At 44.1% G+C, this 25,932-nt stretch overlaps 1 protein-coding gene across 7 annotated transcripts in view; it reads right to left on the bottom strand.

The window, feature by feature from the left end:
• Window positions 1-260: 260 nt before the first annotated feature.
• The window catches only part of fcho2 (FCH and mu domain containing endocytic adaptor 2), a 47,249-nt gene continuing 21,577 nt past the window's right edge, over window positions 261-25,932 (bottom strand). For 2 of the 7 annotated variants that reach the window (XM_061801020.1, XM_061801024.1), the window contains exons 9-28: window positions 22,340-22,384; window positions 22,169-22,238; window positions 20,456-20,477; window positions 20,162-20,218; window positions 18,783-18,842; window positions 18,336-18,509; window positions 14,531-14,555; window positions 13,287-13,326; window positions 12,364-12,449; window positions 11,936-11,998; window positions 9,368-9,477; window positions 9,159-9,288; window positions 8,416-8,475; window positions 6,680-6,791; window positions 5,781-5,936; window positions 4,879-5,011; window positions 3,408-3,607; window positions 3,108-3,172; window positions 2,860-3,024; window positions 261-1,557 (exon numbers count right to left, since the gene is read on the bottom strand). In XM_061801020.1, the coding sequence (XP_061657004.1) occupies window positions 1,535-1,557; window positions 2,860-3,024; window positions 3,108-3,172; window positions 3,408-3,607; window positions 4,879-5,011; window positions 5,781-5,936; window positions 6,680-6,791; window positions 8,416-8,475; window positions 9,159-9,288; window positions 9,368-9,477; window positions 11,936-11,998; window positions 12,364-12,449; window positions 13,287-13,326; window positions 14,531-14,555; window positions 18,336-18,509; window positions 18,783-18,842; window positions 20,162-20,218; window positions 20,456-20,477; window positions 22,169-22,238; window positions 22,340-22,384 (1,796 nt within the window). In that variant the 3' untranslated portion in view covers window positions 261-1,534. Of the gene's footprint in view, window positions 1,558-2,859; window positions 3,025-3,107; window positions 3,173-3,407; window positions 3,608-4,878; window positions 5,012-5,780; window positions 5,937-6,679; window positions 6,792-8,415; window positions 8,476-9,158; window positions 9,289-9,367; window positions 10,773-11,935; window positions 11,999-12,363; window positions 12,450-13,286; window positions 13,327-14,530; window positions 14,556-18,335; window positions 18,510-18,782; window positions 18,843-20,161; window positions 20,219-20,455; window positions 20,478-22,168; window positions 22,239-22,339; window positions 22,385-25,932 lie in introns of those variants that run through there. The other 5 variants (XM_061801021.1, XM_061801022.1, XM_061801023.1 and 2 more) reach the window with 5 other exon arrangements.

The raw sequence follows: 25,932 nt of genomic DNA on the forward strand, positions 1-25,932 counted from the left end.
ACACATTCAACCGGTCTCACTCTTACCTTTTCCGCTGGAGTGCCCCCTAGCGGCTGTCATAAAAAATGCACAAATTAGCCACATCACCGCATAAACCGCAGGATTGAAAGCGTGTGAAAAAAGTTGTGGCTTGTAGGCCGGAAACGACCGTAAACGGTTTTGGTAAAACAGTAAAACTGCGATGAGATGGAATCAAAGAAATCATGCATTTCTGATGCGAGTGCCAAAAATATATAGTGGAAAGAAATGACACCGAGCCCTCAAAGTAGTCATTCATATATTTGTATATATTCATATATTACACATTTAATACAGGCACAGTGAGAAATCATTATGCAGAGAAACAAAGTGGCTGATACGTGTAAAAAAAAAAAAAAATGTACAAATTATAAGAATCATTTACACAAATTTCCTTTTTTTTCTTAAAAAAAGGGAAATCTGTTAAATACAAACAAAAGAAAAAAAAAGTGACCAAAGATGGAGGCTCGTAAATAGAATTTCTTTTTTTCATTTTTTTTCTATTTTTCCAGTTAATATCGTTTATTGTTCGGGGCGAGCAAGAACCAGCTTGCTGAAAGTGGCGCTTCAAAATGGCGGACGCCGCAACGGACGAGGCCCATCGGTCGATTAGAAATGTTGTTTTTTTTTTTTTTTTTTGTCCAAGATAGACAAAAGCCATCACTGGTCAAAAATGAAAAAATAAGAAATCTTCAGGTTATGGGACACAAACGACGACGCGGTTTTAGCCGGCATTCGGACTGAAAAGAAAAACAAAAAAATGTATTTTGCGGAAGACGTCTTCCCTTCGGCATCCTAGCAACAGGTGGCGCTATCGTTCAGGCACGTTTTTGTTTGTTGGCTGACGAGGCGGGTGGGGTGGGGGCCACAAAATGTCATATGAGGCAAAATAATCTTCAAGTTTCGCTGAAAGGCTACAAATTCATTTTTAAAGCATCGCAACGTTTTTGCTGTTGGTTAAAAAAAAAAAAAAAACATTTAAAAAAAGGACGTCGACAAAAGAGCCCTGAAACCCGAACGTGCGTTGGAAATAAAACCGGCGAGGAGGCACTGAGGTCCCGTTTTTTGTTTTGTTTCTTTCCATCCCTCTTTTCGTGCGATGAAACGGACGCGTTCCTTCATTGCACAAATAAAGACAAAATAATCATCGAGATTTTTTTTGTGCGGAGTCGCGGTGAAAAAAAAAAAAACAAAAATACACAAAATATACAAAAGAGCGCCTGAAAAGATTGTTAGTTTTTTTTTCATCTTCCTGATTTTATGATTTCAAATATACAAAGATGATTTGGATGAATCCGTAAGGTATGCCGAGCCAACCCCCGCGAAAAGCTCACCTTTGCGTTTAACAGTGTTGAGTACTCAGTGCTGCTTTATTGTAGTGATTCCAAGCGGCGGGGGCGGGGGCGGGGGCGGGGGTGGGTGGGGTGAAAGTGAGTTAAGGCTTTTTGAATTTTTTTTGACCCCCCCCCCAACCATCCCCCCCCTCTCTCTCTCTCCCTTTCCCATCGTCACAGCCTCAGCAATCTGCCATGTAGCGACCTGAAGGGGAAAAGCGACAGTGACAAGTTGACAAGTGGTGACGTCACATCTTGACAAAATAAACGTCGCGCTTACTCCTCCTCGGCAACTTTAATACGATATCAAACTTGCCGTGATTTGTCGCACCTCGATTGTGGCATGAGAACAAACTCACATCGGTAAAGAGCTCGAAAAAAGCTTTGGTACCATACGCAGGGAGACGTTTATGGCCCGTTCCTACGCTAGCGACTTGACTCGGATTTCACCATTAAAGTCGAAATTTACAATGACCGCCGGGATTGGCTCCAGCATTCCCGCGACCCTCGTGAGGAAAAGCGGCATGGAAAATGGGTGGGTGTTGGTGCTTTACAGAAAAAAAAACTACCGTAATTCCCGGCCTACAGAGCGCACCTGATTATAAGCCTCACCCGGTACGTTTGTCAAGGAAATACCATTTGGTACACACGCAGGCCACACCTGCGTAAAAGCCGCAAAACACGACATATTTACAAAGAAAGACGGCGCACAGAAAAAGTTTAACGCTAGCGACGTGCTAACACTAGCGCCACGCTAACAGGGCCGGTTAAAAAGAAAACATACCGGTAAAAATCACTCAAGACACGGCAGTAACACGCTAGCGCGGCGCTAACAGGGCCGGAGCGGTAAAAGTCACTTCCTCGGCACATATATTCCACCTTTTCCCCTCGAGTGCCCCCTTGCGGCCGTTAGAAAAAAAAAAAAAAAAAAATGCACAAATTAACCGCATCACCGCATAAAGCGTGTGTTTTTTAAAGATGAGTTTTGGTGGCACGGTGGATTAGCTGGTAAAGTGTTGGCCTCACAGTTCTGAGGTCGCTGGGTTCGATCCTGGACCCGCCTGTGTGGAGTTTCCATGTCCGTCCCTGCGTGGGTTTAATTGGACACGCTAAATTGGTGAGATTGAGACTGCGGCTGTTTGTCTCCGTGTGCCCTGCGATTGGCCGGCGACCAGTTCAGGGTGTGCCACGCCCGTTGACAGCTGGGATAGTCTCCGGCACTCCCCGCGACCCTCGTGAGGATAAGCGGCAAAGAAAATGGATGCATGGATGATAAACTTCGGTTCCAGCGCTCTTCTTTTGGGCCGTAACGTGTAAAAAAGTGGGCGAAACGGGCAAATAAACTCCCAGCGCACAAAGATTGAGCTTAGCAGAACCACGATGGCGCTGGGGACAAAATGGAGGACGAGGCTCGGGCGTGGTAAAGTCGAAAGGTTTCGGGCCGAGAACTCGCCGTATTTATCGCTAGCCGGGTTTACGCGCGCCTTGAATTTTCGGGCGTCCTCACCTGTGGCAAACCTCTTCTTGCTGAGCGACAGCCTGTAGCCGCCGCCCTGCAGCTCCACGTCCACGCCCGACAGGGTGCCGCCCTCGCTCAGGAACTGAACGGCCAGCGTGGAGGGGGTGGACGGCCCGTCGGACACCTCGAACTTGGCCCGCAGAGACCCGGCGCCTGTCACCGAAAAACCACGCGGAAATCAGCGGAGTCGCGCGTCGACGTTTCAAAAATATGAAATATGAAATAAAAGACGGCACCTTCGTTTTCAGACTTCTCTGAAATGTCGCTCAGCTTCCACAGACATTTATTCTGCTCGCCGTTCCTGGAAGGACAAAATACATAAAAAGCTTCAAAATAATAAAGGCAAAATATTGTATAATGTTTGTGTATTATACTGGTAACGTTATTCATACATCACAATCATATCAGTGATTGCAAAATCTCAAGTTTTGAAAACACTCGAATGAAAAAAAAAAAAAAAAAAACGATTGATTAGTTTAAGGGGGGCCCCCCGGGAGAAAGCAGTTTGAGGGTTCCTTTGTGCGCGGGGGTCCCACCAGAGGGCGACGGGCAGCGACTGCATGTGGGTGACGCCCCCGTCCACCGGCACCAGGACCTGCAGGTTGCCCAGCGGGCCCGGTGCCGCCATGGAGTCCGGGTTGTAGCGGTAGTCCACGCGCAGCTCCGTGGAGTTGGTCGCGCACTTCCAGTACACGGCCAGGTTCAGCGGCGTGGAGCGGATCCCGTCCGACTGCACCTGAACGCAACGCCGCACGTTAGCTGTTGCAGTAAAGTGAATACTCGGTTCTCCAACGTCAAATCGGTTTTTGATTGAATATTTGGAGATTTCTTTTCAGCTGATCCACGACGCTCGTTGTCATCCCCACTGAAGAGATTTGATACAGTCCTTGATAATTTTGCATTGTTTTTTTCTCATCAACTTTAATAATGCTCTGTTCCATTAGCATTTCTGTTTTGTTTCAAAGATTTCGTGAACTCGAGTTACGAATTAATGTTTTTGAATGTTACTTTCGGTAAAAATAAAAAAACAAATTTTCAACCCCCCCCTCATTTTTGCTCGTTTAAAGTTATGCTATACTTTTGTTTAATATAAAAAACAAGTTTACATGGCTAGAGTTGCAACAGATATGGCAATGCGTTCCCAGCCTAGCCTACTCTACCACTAAAACATACATTTAAAGCAAAAAATAAATACATTTATTAAATCATTTGCTTATATAAAGTACTTAAACTATACATGTACATGTATATACATTTCTACTATGCAATTTATTATCAGGAAAACCTAAAAAAAAATGCTTTAAAAAAAAAAAAAAGCCAATTTTTTTTAGGCTTGGAACACATTATTTCCTTTTCCATTAATTGCAAAGGGAAATATCGATTCGGTTTTCGAACAAATTTCTTCTCGAACCGCCTTCTGTCATGGATTGCGGTCGAGAACCGAGGCCGTACTGCACATTTAAGCATGCAAATTGTACTTGAACACAAATCCTAGCAACACATGCAACAACGCTCACATATTCTTTATAACCCCAAAACACTTGGTTCTGATTGTCTTGTGTTTCAAATATATATATATTCTTTCGGCTTCTCCCTTTCGGGGTCGCCACAGCGTGTCATCTCAGATGAACGCACATACTTTTTAATTTATTTATTATGGCACCCCCTAGTGGCAAATGTGCACACAACAGAAGGAGCAGCACAATGGTTATTGAATTACATGACATCAACTGTTTTGTTCTTTAAATTATTTTCAATTCAGTTTTTACTGTATGTTTTTACAAAACACCTAAGAGTGCAATTTCTTTTTTTTTTTTTTTTTTGGGGGGGGGAGGAGGTCGCGCCTGCACCACATAAATGCTATTTCATTTCCTTTTTTTTTTTTTTACTTGGGAAAGACGATTGGAAATATGACAGTTTCAAGTTACGAGGGCGGCGCCACTCTCACGTCGCGGTTTTGCACCGGTTGACTTTTCATACGACGCAGTCGGCGCGGCGTGCACTGACCTGGTACTTGAGGATGTCCACGTTGTAGTAGGAGGCGGCGGGATTTTGCTCCGAGGCTTTCCTGAGGTAGGCGGTCAGCGCTTGCATGTTGAACCAGAAGTTCTTGGACTCCGAGTCGCTCCGGGACGGATCGCTGCTCGGCAGGCGAGTCACGACGCGTCGCAGGCGTAAAAGGAATAAATCGTACGCTCAATTATTCATTCCTCCGTCGCATTTCTGCGCGCGAAGCTCCCGTCGGGTCCCACCGGCCGCTAAATCGCGAATTCCGCTTGATCCGATTAGTCCAGTGGAGTTGAAAGCGGGAAGACGATGACTCAAATGCGAGAACGGGTCCAATTTGCGACCGCTCCGGAGGAAGAATTATGGGATGGAAAATCAGCTACACTGAGATACGCAGTATAATTTGTTGACCCATGAGTAGTGGTGCCGCTGCCTATTCTTGTAGCTTTTTAATCCTACACTGAAATACATAATTTGACTATTTTTCCTGCTGTTCACATTGAGTCTGGTATATATATATATATAGCATTTAATAGATGTTCTAAATTCAACACAAACATCATCAACATCCTGACTTGTCGTCTTTTTACTCGGGCCACCCGGACCAATTAACACGGCGATGACATCACACCGGACGACAGAGTCATTTTTTTTTTTCCACGCATTTAAAAAAAAAAAGGGCCCGACCGCAAGCGGGCGTGCTCGCCAAAGGGAGCGGACGTCCCGCGAAGCCGGCCCGATGTTTGCTATTCCAGGCGCGCGTCTGCTGGAAAGTATTTCCCTGACAGCTTAATGACACGTTCAGGGTCTGCCCGCTAATTCAATTTCACCCTCCGTTTACACGTTTGCCTCCGGATCGTGCGTTCCGCCCGGATCCTCAAAAAAAAAAAAAAAGGTTTTACCTGAAGAGAAGCTGCTGGTTGGGGAGGATCTGCTCCAGCCGGCCCGTATTTTTCAACTCGAAGGTAAGCACGGCCGGCGAGGGGTTGCCCGTGAACACCCTGATGATGCCCGAAGGGAACGACAGCGTCATGTCGCCGGTGATCTTCACGATGCACCTGGAGAACGAGTGAAATCCTCTTTAAAAGGCCAACAAGGGGCAGCCGCGTCTTCCACGAGGGAGACCCGGTTTGAGATTCCCGTCCCTACAGGCAGCGTGTTGACAAAACAGCTAAATATGGAAGTCATCACCTAGGACCCTCAAATCTATTTGGACTTCACACCCTACCCTGGTGCCTCCCAGTCTGATTATATTATACGTTGTAAACACAAACAAGCGGCTCCGATTTCCAAACAGGTCTGGGTTTGGACTCGGGTTGGAGGATTCCGCTAGTATTGCTTGTGAAATGTTCAATTGGAATACATGTGCCGAGTAAGGGACTTTTTCCGGCCCTGTTAGCGCTGAGCTGTCTCAGTGATAATTAGCGGTAAGTAAAATGGAGGGAAGGCAGAAGAGGAAGGATGGATGAAGGAAAGATCGAAAGAAGGGAGTTGGGGCCTGGGTGAAGCAAATTAGGAACGCAGGAACAGTTGAAGGAAAGAGGGCATAAATGAAAGGAATGTGGGAAAGAAAGAATGATGGCAAAAAGGGAAGAGCAAAGGAAAAAAGGTAAGGAGGGATGAAGGAAGGGAAGAGGAAAGGGAATGATGGACAGAAAGGGAGGTCGGAAGGAAATGGGATGAAGGATGGAAGGAAAGGGAGGGATGAGTGAAGGAAAGAAAGAAGGAATTACACTTTGGGAAGGGCTGAGGAGGGATGAAGGGAAGGAATGCGAATCGAAGAGGAGATTGCGAGACTCACTTGGCGGGGTCGGCACCTTTGAAGTAGGCGTTGACCGACTCCGTGAAGGCCACCGCGATGGGCAAAGCATCCTGGGACGCCAGCGTCACGGGGCTGGGGCCGCGCGACGTGCCTGGACGGCGGCGAGGGAGAGGACCGAGGTCACATCAAATCTCATCATCAAGTTTTGCCGTTTTTATCCCCCGTCTGATAAAACTCGTGCACATGGCGCTCGGAGCCGCTCGACATTGAACCGGAGGACAATATTTACAATACCCGAGACCTGTTGCGCTGTTGGTTGTCACAACAGACGATCATTCTATGGAGTATCAGCTGAAAAGACCGGAAAAGATCGACGGATTTCGCGAGTTAAACGTGATTGATGGTGCCCAACCAAAATACACACACGCCTGTGTAGCAATCACTTCATTTCATCTAAAAAAATATTCTTAATCTCAAATCACAAAGTATTTATAATGCTCATTGACTCATTTGAGAACAATGCGTATTTTAAAAAAAAAAAAAAAAAAAAAGGCGTGTGCGCGTGTGGCCGCAACACGCTTCCGTGTACGTTCCGTGGAGACCACGCCGTCTTCTTTGTTTTCCCCAATCATAGTTAATAAATGCGGTTTGTGTAAAACCAGGGTTCATTTATTTAAATATCGGTATTTGTATTGAACACTAGCTGAAAAGACGGATGGATTCCGGCAAAGGTTAACGTGTAGCCGACCGCACTTCATCTCCCCGTTGAGAACAGATCCAACAATGAAGTATTTGTACGCGTCCGGACTTTTCTACGCTTTCAAACTCTTCCGTGACTTACTCACCGGATCCACGTGGAGATCCAGTCGTCCGAGACAAGCGGAAGCGGGTGAACGACTTCGGCATTAAATATGGCTCCTCTATGCTAAGCGTCTGTCATTTTTCCACGCACCTTCATTTGTTATCACCTTCTACATGTCTAACGTTTGATAACATATTTTCAAGGCATCAACTTACACAAAAATAATGGAACCTTTTAAACGCAGCAATCCCCACGATTTGGCAGCTCATCTATTGCAGTCCTGCTACGGTGTGCATTTTTTTTGTTACACTATTACCACTTATTTTCTATGTTATGCTTGTGATTTTTTTTTTTTTTGCATTCAAGTCAACCCCAAACAGAAATCGGCTCGCTGTAACATGCCAACAAAATCCCAATGACAAAAATGGAATAATTGACGATGCAGTTCATCACAGTTGCCGTTTAACGTTACAGTCGACTCCAAAAAGTTACCTTTGTGAACCTTTTGTTGCAGAAATACACAAATGGCTTCTCGTGTTTTTTTTTTTTTTTTAATTTATTTTCAAGTCTATTTTTATTTTTTTTTTTTTTTTTTGAGTTAGCAACATTTGCCCGTGCTTTTCGGAAAGCACGTCCTTGCGGTCTGCAGCCACATTGTTAGTTAGTGTAAGCAGTGCACATCGGCGGGCACGTGCGCCAGAAATGAAATCGCCCGGCCTTATCAGGAACGTTCACGTTCGAACAAATAGAAAGGGGAGCCGTTTGGATGCAGAGCGGCGGCTGGTGGGCCGGAGCGGTGCGAAACCCCCCCAAAAAAAACAAAAACACGCACAAACAAACAAATAAAAGGGAGTGAGAGAGGAGGAGGCGGCACGCTGGAAAAGTTACAATTCTTCACAAAATAAAAGCAGCCAGTGAAATTAAAGAAAGTGATTATGAGAACATGGGGGAGCGTCTTCCCCAGGACGGGTACCTGCAGGAGTCTCACATCGCCTCTCAAACGTCGGCAGCTTGGAGACAAACGTGTCGTCTTCTTTAAAAAGGAAAATAAGCAAAGAGGAGGGGGGGGGGCACAAATGTGAGGGGGGGGGGGAGTGAAAAATGCACACGACGCACAATTTTGTGTCAACTCTCAATTCGTGATTCGAATCCTGTTGCATTGCGTGCATTTTTGGGGCGGGGGGAATGTCAGGGAACGGGGGGGGGGGGGGACACTCACTTCGACTGGGAAGAAGGGAAGAAGCAAAAGAAGCTGGAGAGGAGAAGGAGGAGAATTCTGACGCACGGCAGGAAAAGTGGACGGGAACAAAGTGATCGAGGCCTGGCAAGACACCGAAGAACGGGAAGAAAGAAGGAAAAACAAAGGATGTCAGGACAGGAAAAGGAAAGGAAAAATAAAAGCAGGATTGAAAAAAGAAATGCAGGCAGAAGGCAAGAGTTAGATGACAAAGAAGAGATTTCAAAAGAGGAACATAACAAAGGACGAAAGCAGTGATAAAGAAAAACAAGGGATGGATGATAGCAAGAAGGAATGAAAAGAAGAAGAAATGAAGGAATTTAATACAGGAAACAAAGCGAAAAGGAGAGACAGAGAGAGACGGATGAAGAAAAGGGGAAAGAGTGGATGATGGAAAAAAAGAACAGTTCAGAGGAGGAAAAGAACAAGTGAGAGCGTAACGCTGCGGCCATTCGCATAGCTGACGGCGTTCTCCTTACCCACAGTAGGCGTGTTTGCGGCGCTGAGCGAGGCGTTCGAGGACAGCGAAGACGAACTCTCGGTGCGGGCCAGCGGAGCGGCGGGCGGCGGACTGGCGCCGGGCGCCTTGGGCGGACTGAAGGGTCTCGCCTGAACCCAAAAAACAAAACAAAAAAGTCACACTAGCGCCAAACCCTCCAGCAATTCTACAAAATTTGTTTCCGCTCACAATTTCGTTGATGCCGCTCAGTTTTCCCACGGGGAGTTTAGGTCGGGAGGAGGGCCGGGGCGGCGGCACCAGCGCGCCCGCCGTCAGCGGGGTCGTCGGCCGGTTGGGCGCTAAAAAAAGCAGAAAAGCGCAAGACGGCACTTAGCGGCAAAAACGCAGCGCGGGGGGAAACACTTTGAGGTCGAGCCGTTAAGGACGGTCGATGACAGAACTCGGGCGAAAGCCGTGACAAATAAATTCACAATCGCAAAAAAAAAAAATAAATGGCGGCCTGCACGAAATACAAAAAAAAAAACAATTCAACAAAACACTTAATACAGGCAACAAGAAAAAAGAACAGAAGTGGGTACAAACATTTTAAAAAAAGGAGCAAAAACCATTTCAAACAAAGCATGGAAAATATGCAAATTAAAAAAAACATACACAAAAAAGTAAAAATAAAATCAAAACAGCAATTACTCAAAAAAAATATATGTATATAAAATTAATGTAAATAAAGACTAAATGCCAAGTTAAAATGTGCGCATTGGCAAAAGCTGGAAAAATAAGAGTAACATTTAAAAATGCATACAACAATAAAACAAAAGCAAATCAGGCAAGTCAAAATACAAATTAAAAAAAAAAAAAACACCCAAAAATAGGCAAGTCAAAAAAATAAACATGGCCACAATTTACAAAAGACAAAAAAATAAACAGGCAAACAGAATGAAAAAAAAACTGAAGCTAAACGTTACAAAGCAATCAGACAGCAAGTTATAAAAACAAAATACAAATAAAAAAGGCAAACACTATGCATGAAAAATGTCATCATCAAATCAAGCAGCCCAAACAGAGTCAAAACGCAAGCGTCTGTCGCAAACGTTACCCGGAAATATTAGCGTGGCCCCGTCGCTCCACCCGAAGAAAGCGTCCGAAAAGCCTTCCGCCGCTTTTCCGTAGGCGTCGGCCGAATCGTCCGACAGGAAACGGCCGGCTCTCCCGGACCGGGGCCTCGGCGGGGGCCCGGGGCGGCGTCCGGGGGCCACGTTGTCCCCGAAGGCGATCCACCGGCTCCGCGACCAAGACGCCGCCGGGTCGTCGTCCTCGCCGCCGCCCTCCGAGTTCCGGACGTAGTCCGCCGGTTCGGGCGGCAGCGTGATGGGGGCGCTGTGGGCCCTGGCGGGCGGCGGACGGGGCGCCCGGAAAAGGTTCTCCGGGGAGTCCCGCGGAGACGACGCGGACGAGGAGAACGAGGAAACGTCTTTCGACTGCTCGGCCGAGGGGGGGGAGCGCTCGGGGGCCGGCGCCGTCTCCGCCGAAGCTTTTGTGGGGTGGTAATGGGGGCCAAAGCATAAAAATACACCAAATGTCAACAGTCCAAAAAGCCCCGTTTTGCCACCAGTCATGTGACCTATGACTTGTACAACTAAATTGAAAAAAAAAAAAAAAAAAGGGAAATAATAATAATATTAATAAGTGGTTGGATTAGCGTGCACTGGGGACAATGCCTAGTTCAGAACTAATCAGTCACATTCAAACGTGCAACACAATTACACGTGCCTCTGATTCATCTCAGATCAAGTTGAGCAGTTTTAGTAGGCTTTTCCTGACATTTTCAGATTTCCAACACAAGCCTGAAGGTTTAGCGCTAACGCCGACATCAATTTCAAACAGTCCCTCCCCCTCGACGACGGCCCCTCAGTTAGTCGTTGTAATTACTGTAATTTCCGCCCTACAAGCCGCGACTTTTTTACACACGCTTTCAAACCTGCGGTTTATGCGGTCATGCGGCTAATTTGTCCATTTTTTCCTAACGGCCGCACTTAAGCTGAAAAGGTAAGAGTGAGACCGGTGGAATATATGTGCCGAGGAAGTGACTTTTACTGGCCGGGCCCTGTTAGCGCTGCGCTAGCGTGTTGCTGCCGTGTCTCAGTGACTTTTACCAGAATGTTTTTTTTTTTTTTTAACCGGTCATGTTAGCACGGTGCTAGGGTTAGCGTTAGAGTGGCGGTGCTACCGTTAAACTCTCTCTGTACTGCCGTTCTTTGTAAATATCTGATGTTTCAATGTCGGATTCGATGTGGGCACTTGCGGCTTTTACGCGCCTCGGTACACAAAAAGAGTTTAATATTAGCTCGGCGCTAGCGTTGAACTCTTTCTGTGTACCGAGGCTTATAACCAGGTGCGCTCTCGAGGCCGGGAATTACGGTAGTTGCAAGATGTCACGAGATAGCGTCAAAGCACTAGTCTTCTCTAAATGAAGCGCCTCAACCCACTTCAACATTTTCCTTGGTACCAAGGTGCTTTTTTTTTTTTACTTTTGTCTAGATAAAGATCCTCGACTTGCTGTAGCATCATTTCTTGGATTGCTGGAAAAAAACTTTGAAGCATTTTTTAGGATACAATTTTTCTGGCCTTATTACCCCCCAATCTTATTTGACCATATATTTTTGTAAACATAAAAATCAACAAAATAGCGACAAAAGTTAACAATACTCACACAATTTAACATAGAACAAACATAAGGACGATTGTTAAATAAAATCAGAAGACTTTTAGTTGGGGGGGGACTGGGGCGGGGGGGTTTACCTGGTGCTGCTTGCGACTCTTGTGTCACAAAAGATGGAGATGAGAGGACAATACAGGCAAGGTCTGACGAGAGCAAGTACAGAATACATCCCAAAACAATAATTGACTCATTCAAAACAAAAGTGGAAAATCAACAACAACAAAAATGGAGAAATGAAACGTGGCGAGATCTTTGCAGACATAATCCGCCGATGCTCTTTTTGACTTTGAAGCTTTGACAGTAACGAGACAGTGTTTGACAACATACGTGCCAGGGGGGGCTTTCACGCGCGACCCGCTCGACCCCGACGAGGTGCCAATTAACGCCGGATTACGGCTGAGCTTAGGCGGCGGGTCAGCGCCAATGTCACGCCTCTGCAAACAGCGCGGGCACGAAAGGCGAGCGCGGCGGAACCGCAGCCCTCGACATCGAACGAACGTCCGCGTACCTGCCGACGTGGACGCGGGCTGGGAGGGGGCGGCGGTCAGGAACGGGCTGAGCGGGTCCAGGGACAAGAGGTCGTTGTTGGTCAGTCTGCGGCGCAGAAAAGTTACGTTAAGAGCGCTTCGGGGCCAAACGGGAGAACCACGGGACTCGGTTGTTGAACCCGACCCGCCGATCATTTGCGCCATCAGGAATTGTGGAACTTTTCAACATTTTCCACCCCGCAATTTGTTTTGCTAAATGATTTCATTTTTTATTTAATTATTTCCATCTCATTAGTAGGGAACAGATTTTTTTTTCTCTAGCTAATAAAAAGCAAAAATATCACATGGAATCATTCTTATTTTTGATTAAAAAAAAAGTTGAAACACTTGTAATTACAAACTATTCTTTAATAAAAATGTTGCAAAATATGAATTAGAATTTTTTGACATCATTGGTCAATTATGGTTCATTTCATTAGAAATATTTAAAAAGAGCATGATTGAATTTATGGATTAGAATAGGAAATGCTATATACAATACAGAAACTGAAAAAAAATATGAGATTAATTAAAAGTGAACTAATTGCAAAAAATGAACATTTCTTATTGAAACATAAAAACGTTTCATAAAACTTAGGTTTGGGTACTAGTAAAATACGCCCTTTAAAAATTGTACAAATTTATTGGTTACGTAATGATACTTTAATTTCAAGTCATAGATAACGTGAGCCCGAATGTTCAAAATATCTTAAAAGAAAACTTGATTATGAGCAATAAAATACATAAAAAAATAATTTAGTATGAAATCTACAGATTTGAACTCAACTAATATCTTCATTTTCTTTCTAATTTTGACCGGCATGCACGGCTGGATCCTTTTAAAACCAAACGCGACCCTCGGAACGTTTGCCCACCCCTCCGAGAAGGGAAGGAAGCTACTCACTCGTACGAAGGGGGCACTCTGCCTTTGGCCAGCTCATCGCCTGCAAAAAGGGGGTGGGGGGCAAAACAACAACTTTTTTAGCCACAGAGCGACGACCGCGCCCCACCTGCTGCTCTACCCAACCGCGTTTTGAAGCTGCAGTAAATTAAGGCGGGAGTTACCCCGGATTGTACCAGACCCGATATTTGTCGATACACCCCCGATATACCATATTTACATCTGTCAATAATATTTACTGTGTATATTTGCTTGAAAAATATGAAAAACACAAACTCGTATTATACACGGGTCGAAGATCCTCACCTCACATGGACGCATCCTCGAACGACAAGGTCAGTGCTCATGACCTTTATGAAATCTGCCTAGTGATACAACTACATAAATTCCTGGCTGCGAAAATGGCACCGCACCATATGAACAGTTAACTTATTATTATTTTTTTTTTTAACGCTTATTCAGTTAGCTGAAAAATCTTAATTTTTTTTTGGTAGTAAAAATCATTGATTGTACACTTAAATATTGCTTGACGGGGGAGAAATTTTGACACTGGAACAGATCACATGACTTTACACGGTTGATGAAAAAAAAATACTGGAAAATCAAAATGGAGTTCGACAACTATTCCCAAAAAATGGCTAGAAGGTCAATTGGATATTTGAGAGCACGTTTAAATTGTCAAAAACTAACAACGGCAATGTGATTTGTGGACGGAAGATTTGTTTGACGTTCCAAAATGTACACGGACAGAAAACGGCGTGTTTATTGTTGGATGTTATTAATGACACCATCCTTGTGCAAATTGCCGCAAAAGTTAGCCCGTCCTGAGACGAGTAGCTCCTCCGAAGCCCCGATAATCAAAACATAACCTTGGGGAGAGGAGGGGAAATAAAAAAAACAAAAACAAAAAAAATTGTGTTTTTCCAGCGGGACCCGCCGGAGCAGAGACAGATAACCCAGCTGGGAGCAGAAAACGCCGAGGGATGGTTTTGTGACACGTTCAAATACGAGCGGCCAATTAGGCAATTAATCTCCCTTTAGCGCCGGCGGGACGCAAACAAACGCCGACGCTCACGTTCACGGGAAAAGAACAGCTATTTGCCCCCCTCCCCGGGCCGTGTTGCTCTTGGCCGGGCTTTCGGAGCGACTTCTTTGAAAAACAAGCAGAGAGTAAAAAGGAACTTGGGGGAGGGAGGAGGGAGGGAGGAGGGGGCAGGGGGGGGGGCAAGGAGGTGAGAAATACTCACTGGATTGGTTCCGCCGTATTTGGCCCTAAAAATTAAAAAAAAAAAAAAAAAAAAAAAAAAAAAGAAAGAGAGACAGAAAATGTACGGTCAACAGCCAAAGCAAAAAGTAGAATTTAATTACCTTGTAGATATTACAATATGATAATAATGCATCGAGTCAAAAACTTTTTTTTTGTTTTTAGGGGAAATGCCCTTATTTCTATATCTGGTTTCTGCAAATACGTCATTATATTATTACTTTGTAGACAGTACATTATCATCACGCATGTATAATTATTAAGGTTTTATTTATTTATTAGGGAGGAGTCTTTTATTTCAACAATTAATATACAACTCTGTGTGTGCTTTCATCATTTGACCACTGCAAATAAGTAACAATATTTAATTACTTTTTGGACATTTCAACATTATTATACATGTATGATACATTGTTCATACATTTTTGAGTACTTATTTGGAGGGGGGGGTCTGTATATTTTTCATATATCAAGATTTTATCACTTTTTTTCCCCTGTCAAAAAGATGATTTTCAATTTGAGCAAAATAATTATTGTAACAAAGTTTTTTTTTTGGAAGTCAGAAAAATTATTACCAACTGCTGGGTAAATGTAGTCAATTAAACAATGGAATTTTTATTGTGAAATCTTTATTTAAAAAATATGTTATACGTTTTTAAACCACTGTTTCCATGTATATACTTTTATATATACTTTTTTTGCTGTTTCTATTTTTTAATTTTCCATTGTAATTCAATCTTCTGAAATTATGACAAAAATGTATTTTATTGTTTCACCACGATCCAGTAAAAATGCACAATGCAAATAAAGCTGGTTGAATTATGTATTTTCAAGTGCAGCACACCGCCAACAAAGCGGTAAAAATGACACGCGGCGACAGCATTATTCACGAGTAAAACAAAGACTAATAAATATGTACCATAAATGTGCGTCATTCCTGACATTTTTATGAGGTGAACTTCATCCTGAACTTTCGCTTTTTTTTTTTATACCTGCCCGCTGTGAGCTTGTAAAAAGTCGCTTTCAAGTGCTTAAAAAAAAAAAAGTTGGAATGAATAATTCCCGACGGGGTGGGGGGGCGATTCCCGATTCGGCGTGAACGAGACACTAAATCAAACTCCGTGTTGTTGGAAGCGGCGGGACGTCAGAAGATTTGGTGCCGTGCAACCATCATCGCTCATGGACTAGTAGACATTCGCGTAAATCTGCGCGGTCGGGCCGCGTAACACGAGATCCTCTCCTCTCTCTGAGAGTGTGTGTGTGTGAGAGAGAGAGAGAGAGAGAAAGAGAGAATGAGAGAGAAAGAGAGAATGAGAGAGATAGAGAGAAAAACAAAATGTGGCTCTGAGGAACACAAAACAGGGGGCAAGGTTCCGTCCCACCCGGCGCTAAGCGGCAAATGGGTTCAATTACGGCTCTCCTCGGTGACCACACGCACGCGTGCGTATAAATAGAAAAAAAGAAGTGCGGGGGGAGAAACAGGAGGTGGGGGAGGGGAAAAAAATAAAAAAAGACATTTCAATAATTGACACCAGACGACGACGCGATTGTGTCAGCGGCCCGGGGATGATGGATGGTGACTTTAATGGAGAAACCGCCTGTCAACGTAAACAGGAAGTGACACGGGGGGTGGCGGGGCGTGCGTTACCGCGCAGGTGTCAAACCCGAGGCTTGGGGGGCAAGATCTGACGAAAAAAGGAAAACGGCTAAGGACCAAATCCGGGCGTGATTACGTAATGAGCTGATGATCAGAATACATTTTTGCATAAAGTACAGTACTTGAGTGCAAATATATGAACAGAAAACAAGTTTGGGCGAGGTAAAAGTTACCTCGAAGAATATTTAAAAAAAAAAAAAAAAAGAATCGGACATTTGCTGTACTTAAATACTGTAGCAAAAGTACTTTTCCATGGATTTAAATGTACTTAAATATTGAAAGTAAAGTATTTTTATGTTTGGAGTATTTTAAAGATATTTTTGTTCAATCTGCCAGGTTACCGTAATCCACAAAGGATTTGTTTTGTTTTGTTTAATCCACCCCCATGTATACGGAAAATTTACAAGTATGACAGATCAGGTAATATTACAATATTTCATACCGGGCAAGTCTTGTTTTTCCCCCCAAAACATTCAAATATCCCGTTATAGCAATGCTGTTAGCCTAATGTAATATATTTTACATATTTCTGGGTATTTCGTAGGCAACCATGCTAGCAAGTTAACGTTGAATTTGAAATTATAAATGTCATTTTCTCAAAACATTCAAATATGAATTTATTTGTGAGGCTATTGTTTGTCTTCACACGTTTGTTACGACAAAAAAGGGATGATGCCCTTGATTCAAAATGAAATTTCATTTTAAACGGCAATAAATATAATATAATCCCGTTACCCGCACAACGGGCAATTTGTTTGCCGTCCCGTTTCCCGAACCGAGCTGCGAACTCGAAACCGAAGCACGCGGCGCGTCCCCAAACTGTCAATTTTGTCCGGAAGTACGAAGCCGCCCCAAAACCTCGGAAATGGCGAGCTTTAAAAGCAACGTGACGGGAGTGTGTGTGTGTGTGTGTGTGGAGGATGAGGGGAAGAAAATGAGGAGGAAAAAGAAGGGAAGGCAAACAGAGGAGGAGGAGGAAGAAGAAGAGAGGTGAGCGGCCAAGATGGAGAGCGTGCCCTCTCTCTGCCACGCCAAGCCTGGCACGCATGGGCGCACAAACACACACACAGCCGCAAACACACACGAGCGGCTTGAATTTTTAATGTCGTGATTATTTTCAGAGGGAGTGAGATCGACTGTGTGTGTGTGTGTGTGTGTGAGACCGTCTGCTGCGACATATTCCTTTAAGTGCGTGTGTGCGCGCGAGTGAGCGCTATAATTGGAGTTAAAAAGAAAAAAAAAAAAAACTAAATGGGGAAAAAAAAACAAAACCAAAAAACAACAACTATCAATTATTAATAATTGCGAGGTACAAGTAGCAGCAGGTCTTCACTTCAAAAATGCGCTCGAACTGATCCCTGTTAGCATTTTAAAGTTGCGCTTCTTATTTTCACGTTCAAGAAAATATTTTTTAGAACTTGCATGCCATATTAAATGTATTTACCCGGCAGTAAATTTATTTTTGATGATTAAACACACAGCGGGTCACTTTGACCATTGAAGTCTTTAGCTTGTCTTTGTCTGAAAAAAAAAAAAAATAAATAAAAAAAATTCCAGCAATATTTGTGGAAAAACTGAAAATTGTGTGCAATGTCATAATTCAAATTTACATTTTTCTACATTTACACACGTGCATTATTTTTTTATATTTATATTTTTCAAAGTAACCCTTTTCCGCCGATGGCCGATGATGAAAATTGCTTTTTTTCCCCTGAAATATTCGACTCCAAATCCCCCCAAGTCAAGCTAATGTTTCCGGGGAAATATATGTAAACATTGTATTTAACTTTTGTGTGTTGTTAAGTAGCGGTGGGGGGGTTTGCGTGGGGGTTGGGGGGGGGGGTCTAATGCAATCACGTAAAGCTGCATGTGACCCACAGGCTAATGCTCAGGCTCTTGTTAAGTATAAAAATAAATGCCTTGAAGGCCAGGAATGCCGCCAGGCGTGACTAAAATGTTCCCCCGTTGCCCTCTAGTGTTGCAAAGCAGGAGCGTCTCCCTCCCTGCGTCCTCCATATTGTCCTGTCTCTACACGTTTTTTTTTTAGTTTTGTACATTTTTATAATCTACACCGATTAGAAGAGCGAACCGGGAGGAAAAAGCGCGTCGACGTACGTTAAGGCGCACGTACCGAGGTGGACGGCGACAGGACGATGTTGCCGATGGAGGCCTTGAGCTCGTCCAGGGTGGCGCGGTTCTGCTGCGCGTCGTCGTTGGGCTGCACGGGCTTGATCTCCACGTGGAACTTGCGCGGCTCGTCCTCGTCCTCCGAGTCGCTGGATGAGTAGAAGGAGTTCTCTTTGGCATGTTGACCCGTCCCGTTAAGGAAGGGAACGTGACGGTACCGGCACAATACACTATTATATTTATATTGAACCGCAAAAACATGGTGCAATTGTCAACAAGAAGAAATATATAGGGGGGGACTAATTGTATTTATCAGATTAGTTCACCGATCCCCGTACGTAGGTACTCGCTTTTCTATCTGGTACGACAATCATTTATTCCAAATTATTTTGCAGGACCCCAAAAAGTCACGTCCAGGACCCCCGGACCGAGAACCAGAGATTTGAAGGATATCGTTCTCCATGGCGTCCGGCGGGATGCAGAAGCCCTCGTCGTCGACTCGCGGAACATTCTGCAAAAGGCAACCGGACAGGTAATGCACGGCAGCAGCGATCGTGAAAACTGCACCGAAAATGACCTAGTACAGATATTAATAAGTCAATAGAAAGTATCATATCTGTCCAGGGACTCGGTTTTGCCCGTAAAAAAAAAACAAATAATGAGCATTAATATTGAGGATTTTTTTCCCCATATAGTAGCGTGGTTTCTTTATTTACTGAATTAGAGCGAGAAGCACAAAGCGTTTATGTGTGGTAAACATTTATCATGTGGTTGCCTTCATTTATAGCAAATGTATGCTTCATTTTTGATTTTTTTTTTTCATCAGGCTTAAAGCTTTTTCAAAGGTCAAAGATCGGCACCCGTCACGTTTGCGCCTGGAACTTGAACGAGGACCGGCGACTTAAGCGAGTACCTTAATTTCCAGCTTACGGAGTGCACCTGGTTACAAGCCTCACCCAGTACATTTGTCAAGGAAATACCATTTGGTACATACATACCGTGTAAAAGCCGCAAGTGCACGATTTAGTCACAAAGAAAGACGGTACACAGAGTTTAACGCTAGTGCCGCTAATGCTAATGCCAACGCTAGCAGGGCCGGTTAAAAAAAACAGCATACTGGTAAAAATCCCTGTGACACGGCAGTAACGCGCTAGCGCCGCGCTAACAGGGCCGAATCGGTAAAAGTCACTTCCTCAACACATATATTCCACCGGTCTCACTCCACTTGAGTGCCCCCTTGTGGCCGTTAGAAAAACCGCTCAAATTAATCGCATCACCGCATAAACTGCACGGTTGAAAGCGGCTTGACAAGGTGTCGGTTTTAGGCCGGTACGGTATTACGGTACTTCTTCAAGATACAAGCAAGTTTTTCTGTTTTTGTCTTGAACTGAGAGCGTAAATTTGAGTTCCGAGCACTAAATGGCGGCATCGCCGCTCCCGGCCGAAGTTTACAGACGAAATTAAGAGAACGACACGTTGCACGGAGTTTGTCTTCCCCAACGCGATTATAATGAGCGGCAATTATCTGCGGCTCTTCGTCAGACGCGGTCCGGGCCGGTCTCCGCTGCCAGTTCGCAGCGGGTGTCCACTGTGTAAAATCTTCCGCGCCATTTTTTGGGGTTGGCGTGCCGTGAGATTTTTCTCACGTCAAATATGTCCCTCCGTGGCTCAACGGATAAAGGTCGGGAAACACCGGATAAGCGCCGATGTGCCACTTATTGAAGGAAATACGGGAAGTGCACGAGAACCGGTCTCGGAAGACTTCAGCATTTATTACAGATGAAATAATATGCCGCATGTGTGTGTGCGTGCGTGCGTTGGCTGGCTTACAGTGTTCTGAATGTCTATGGCCCCGTAGTATCCGGGAGGAGCGCCGTTGGCAGCGTTCTACGAGCATAAACAAAGACAAGAGGAATGAATGAATGAATGAGCAAATCTGCAAAACAAACAACAGGGAAGCAGGGAGGGAGACGGAGAGAAAAAAAAAGAGAGAGAGAGAGAGAGAGAGTCACATGTTCAAGTAGCAAGAAGCGACAGAAAATGAGCGCCTCCCCCGCCGCTCGACATTTGCGGCGACAGCTACGACGTTACGACGGGGGGAGGCGGAAGAAGCCGTCTACTCACGCTTTCTGCCTCGGTGGATTCCCTGCGAGACAAGAAGGAAACGGCACCGTGACAAAGGACCCTTGCCAGGGTTACACCAAACAACAACAGCAACGATATCGTCCCTTTTATTTGTCAAAGGTCAACGTCAGAAGTGCTCCGCGCTCGGGCTGGCAGACGGCATGACGGTTTCAAAACCGGCAAGATTTTCAAAGTCGGAATTTCCCCACACATTTCATTTAGTATTTGCTATCTGTGCCTTTAAACTGGGTTGACCGTTTTGCATCTCCTTCCATAAACTTCTCCCAAGAGAACCGATTTTTTTTCCAGGTCTGACCGTCCACTTTCAGACCGATTGCGATCGGGACATCGCCACGGCCGACGCAAATCATCGACTTCGCTGTCCTCGGTTTGGTCGAATGTTTCAGGCCGTTTGGAAGACGCATTTACGCCCGAGCTTGAACTTCCTGGCTGATCTCTTACGATGTTGCTTCAAGTTATTGCCACATCATTTTCTTTCCTCGTGATGCCGTCAAATTTATGAGGTTCTCCTGAAAGGGGAAATCCACTGCTTTGAATGAAAAATGTATCCAATAAGTCATGTAATATGTACTCTATTTTGACAATGTGATGTTAAATCCTCTCTCATTTAATCGTGTTTTGGGAAGATTTTTATCGACAATTACGACTTTTCAGGGGCGCTGCCATTTTCGCGGGTCACATGACCTACGATGTGACGTATTACGTGCCGTTCCGAAGGCTGGATTACATGGGACACCATTTACTCCTAGCGCTGATGAAGAAATAGCAAGCATCGGTTGATCGGGAAGACGGAGGAATACTTCCATACGGATTTGAACCTGTGGCTGTAAATAATGGTGAACATTCAAAAAGTTGACGCCGATTCTGACTACTCGGAGGCCAACGCGCGACATAAGTGCGAGAACCGAGGCTTTACTGTACTTGCGTATTATTGTTTTAACATATGAAATTGGCAACTTCAAGTATACGGTAATTCCACCCAAGGATGAACCAGACTTGTGAAAATCTGCAGTGTTCTCCCTGATATCAGACAAAGAAGCAGCGTGTTCCATGTATACCGTCGAATACACACAAATATGTCTCTGTTGAATTCCAAAGAAAGGACATCATCTTTTGTGGGTTTTGCAAAATTGTTTATCGCCATCTTACTGGATGTAAACTTCTGACTTTAAAGAAACCAATGAAATAAAAATGAATAAATATACATTGTTGTGGCCTAATTGACCTAAAATATAAAAAGTTTAGTGTGATTTCATCTTTTTATATGTAAACGTTTATATGTAAACTTCTGGCTTTGATTGCAAAACCTTCAGATCACAGGTGTCAAACTCAAGGGCCGGGGGCCAGAATCGGCCCGCCACATGATTTTATGTGGCCCGCAAAGGCCAAACGCGTATTAACTTCCACGATTTTTTTCTTTTTTTTTTAAATCTGTACTAAAATTTCCATATGTCATGTCATAAACGATGACGACGAGATATTGCAAGCATTTTTTTTGCGTTACCAAACATCAACAAAGTGGAAAAACCCATCACCCTTGATTTCTGATTCCAAAACGAGTTCATAAATGTCACGTGTAAAGATGATGGGTCAATTAAAAGATTGCTATGCCTTCACAGTGACAAAAACCGTCACTACAATGTGGCGCGCGTTCGACACCCCCACTTTAGACGACACTTCTACTGTACTTACGTGGAATCTGTGTCTTTGTCTTTCCTGCGTCCCGGGATGCCAAATGGTTTTCTCCTCCTGGGTTTGGCAACTTTACAACACACAAATCCAGTTGTTTATTTTTTTTTTTTTCAATATATACATACATTTATCTTACATGACGTAGATTATTATCTTAACCAAACTTCCTACCTTCTGTCGCGATGGCAGCGTTGCACTCCTCAAACTCAATGGGCCCTAATGAGACCCCCCCCCCAAAAAAAATCTTTTTAGGTTCATTTGGCACATAAAGGGTCAACGAACTGCTGCTGCGAATGCTGCGAATGTACATCACGCAATAATCGCACACATATACACACACACTCACGCGCACTTCGGGCAAACATACACACACACACACACACATGCGGACGGGAGGGGAAGTTGGCGTGTACGCAAACAGGGCGAGGCCGATCCCACGGGGGCAGGAGGGGTCAATGGCCGAGTCAAACGTATGTCTGGTGGCCGCCCCGGCGAGGCGGAAGAAAAATAACAAAAAACACAAATACACACGGGCGGGGGACTCCAAATATGTGTATATTGTCCATACGAATATCGTAATAATATAGTTTAATGACACACTCCCAACAGCTTGAACAATCATCTTCTTTTTGGGTTGATATGCACATTCTCTACCATATTTAGACTTGGGTATTATTGTTTTAACATATGAACGTGGCAAATTCAAGTATACGGTAATTGCACCCAAGGATGAACCAGACTTGTGAAAGTCCTTGTGTTTCAAAAATAAATGTGAGCGTCGTAGAACAGTTCCATTCCATTCCATTCCATTCGTATGTAACGTCTAAATGAAAAAAACATTTTTCATTGTTTCTCATGTAAATTCACAATTTCTTCAGTTCGTAGGTCTGATTGTGTGTTTTCGTTATCTGTAAACTATAATCATCAAAATCATTCAAAAATATCTATTAGGTATGATTTAAATACTTTTTTCAATAGGTTTATAATTACCATGACAACGACGCTCATTTCTGTTACCCCGTCTATGGCACTTCATACAGTATGTTAGCATCAATCTTTTTTCAGATGAAAATATATGCTGTTAGCATGTGTCATTGCTCAATGTGCTAATCGGTAATTTGAATACTTAAAAATATCACATTTAGGCTATTTATGTAAACTGGTTAATTACATTTCACATAATAGGTTAAGATAACAGACTTTTGCTTGAACAGTTTGGTCATTATTTATACAATTTTCATTTCTTTTAATCAATTGGGAATGAAAAATAATGTAAAAAGCTTAAAGTGAGCATGCTTAAACTGAAAAAGCACGTTTTAATAAGGTTGTTGGGGTGTTAAAACTATGAATGAGGATTAATAATTCAAATTAAAACGGGTTTCCATCACAGTTTTCACCTGTTGCGAATAGGGCGAGAACATATCCCCTGTAATAAACACTCAAACGCGGGCCGCGACTCAGAATACATATTTTATCTATTGTTAATAGAATATAATGTAAAATATGTCATATCACATTCAAATGCAAAGGTCGACTAAAGAGTGGATCTTCTTAAAAAAAAAAAAGGACAAAGGACACACGAGGTCTCTTAACCCAATTAGAATAAAACAAACGAAAATAAGATTACACGCGAGCAAGAGTTTCAATCCACGGACAAATCTGCTCACGAGCTTTCAGGGGACGCCCTTCTTGACTTCTCCTCGGCGGAGAACACATCACTAAGATCTAAAGTCAAACCTGAGCGGGAATAAAATCCCAGTACGCCACAACACTTTTCTCTCGTGACAAAGCTAGCTTCGGACACGGCGCGACGGAGATGGCGATGGCGAGCGTTACATCGCCACACCGCATCCCGAGTCTGTCTCATCCACAATTTGGGGAATTAGTACATTCAATTACTTACTTATTAATATACTTAATTACTAGGACGAGCTACCGCTAGCAACGAGCTAAGGCTAGCGACGAGCTAACGCTAGCAAGGGCTACATTGGACCACAATGAAGAGGACTACAACAAGGACCGTGAGGGCTTAGAAGACGCTGGACAAGATGACACGCTGTGGCGACCCCTTACGGGACAAGCCGAAAGGAAAAGAATAATGAGTACATTTAATTACTTGCGCAGAGATGCCACCAATAGAACTCGTGGGTCTTAACGCATATACGTGGTGTTGAAAGAACAGAAAAGTTGCATTAAAATTTTCCTCAAAATAAATTCAAAAGAAGAAGCAAAAAATTTGTAAGTCAAGGTGCAATATTATATATATATATATATATATATATATATATATATATATATATATTTGGAATGAACATGGCCTCGAAGACTGGAAGCGCGTTTTGCAATCAGAGCAGCCACTGGAAGAGGCAGCGCCCCGCGGCAACGCGGCGCGATACGCTAACGCGGCTTGACCTGAAAAGAACAAAAGCCAGCGATGTTTTCACTCGAAACGTATACATTAGCAGCGGGGGCGGGGGGGGGGCAACGATGCGTTGTTTGGCGTGCGGCAGCGCCCCCGATGCGAGCGGCGAGTCACGCCAAGTGAAGTGGATAAAGCACACCGATGACTGATCTACTCTACTGTGCAATATCGGCCCTTAACCGCTGGCACACAACCGCAACGGTCGCACGAACTACTCCGTGTTTGCTTGTGTGTGCGGTTCACGCCAATCAAAACACAATTGACATTCAATAATAGCGCATCACACGGGAGGACGGACAGACGCTGGACTCAAACTCGTTGGGGCGTCGAACTGACAGGCTGCAGCTCTCATTTATACATGACAGTATGCGCGTGTGTGTGTGTGTGTGTCTGAGAATATTCCTGCATACACTGACTCGCGTGGACACATGGATTTGATAATAATAAACAAGTCACTGCGCGTGAGTCAAGAAATTGTTCCTGAAGTCACCAATATTCACACACCCATCACGTCTTATGCTAAAGCTGATTTGAGTAGTTTTCCACAAATCTACATCAAATATCCCATCATGACAAAGTAAAGACATATTTTCAGACGTATGCCTATTTATTTCTAAAAAAATGTATTCAAACTTAATAGATCCGGAAGCATTCACACCCTTTGCTATGACACTCGAACTTAATCTCAGGTGCATCTGACTTCTCCTGATCATCCTTGCTCGAACGGATCAATGGGAGTCCACCTGAGGGAAGTTCAGTTGATGAACTTCATCTGGACTGGCACACGTATCAGGTCTCACAGTTGCCAGGGCATATCTGAGCCAAAACCAAGCAATGAAGTCTTAGGAACTGCATGCAGACCTCTGATACGACGACTGTGTCAAGGCTCTCGAACTGGAGACATGGTCGTGATCCCGACCCAACAAACGGTCGATCACGGGAGGTTGGCATCTTGAAAAGTAGATAATGGGGTAAAAAAAAGTTTGGGCACTCGTGATCCAGAAGTTCAATAAGGCCTTTATGGTAGAGTGGCCGGACGAAAGCCAGTTCTTCACCGAAAAGCACATGGCGGCCCTCTTGGGAGTTTGTTCTGGAGAAGAAAACGCACTGCTCATCACCTGGAGAACACCATCCCTCCTGTGAAGCATGCTGGTGACATCATCATGCTAGGGGGCTGTTCCTGTGCTGCAGGAACTGGAGAACTACTCTGCATGGAGGGAAAGCTGGAAGCTACCAAAAATAGAGAAGTTCTTCGAGACAAGGCTCCGAACTCAGAACGCCGGAACTCAGACGAGGGCATCAATTCACCTTACGACACGACAATGACCCAAAGTGGACGCCC

Source organism: Syngnathoides biaculeatus, chromosome 17, assembly GCF_019802595.1.
Source record: "Syngnathoides biaculeatus isolate LvHL_M chromosome 17, ASM1980259v1, whole genome shotgun sequence".
Lineage (NCBI taxonomy): Eukaryota > Metazoa > Chordata > Actinopteri > Syngnathiformes > Syngnathidae > Syngnathoides > Syngnathoides biaculeatus.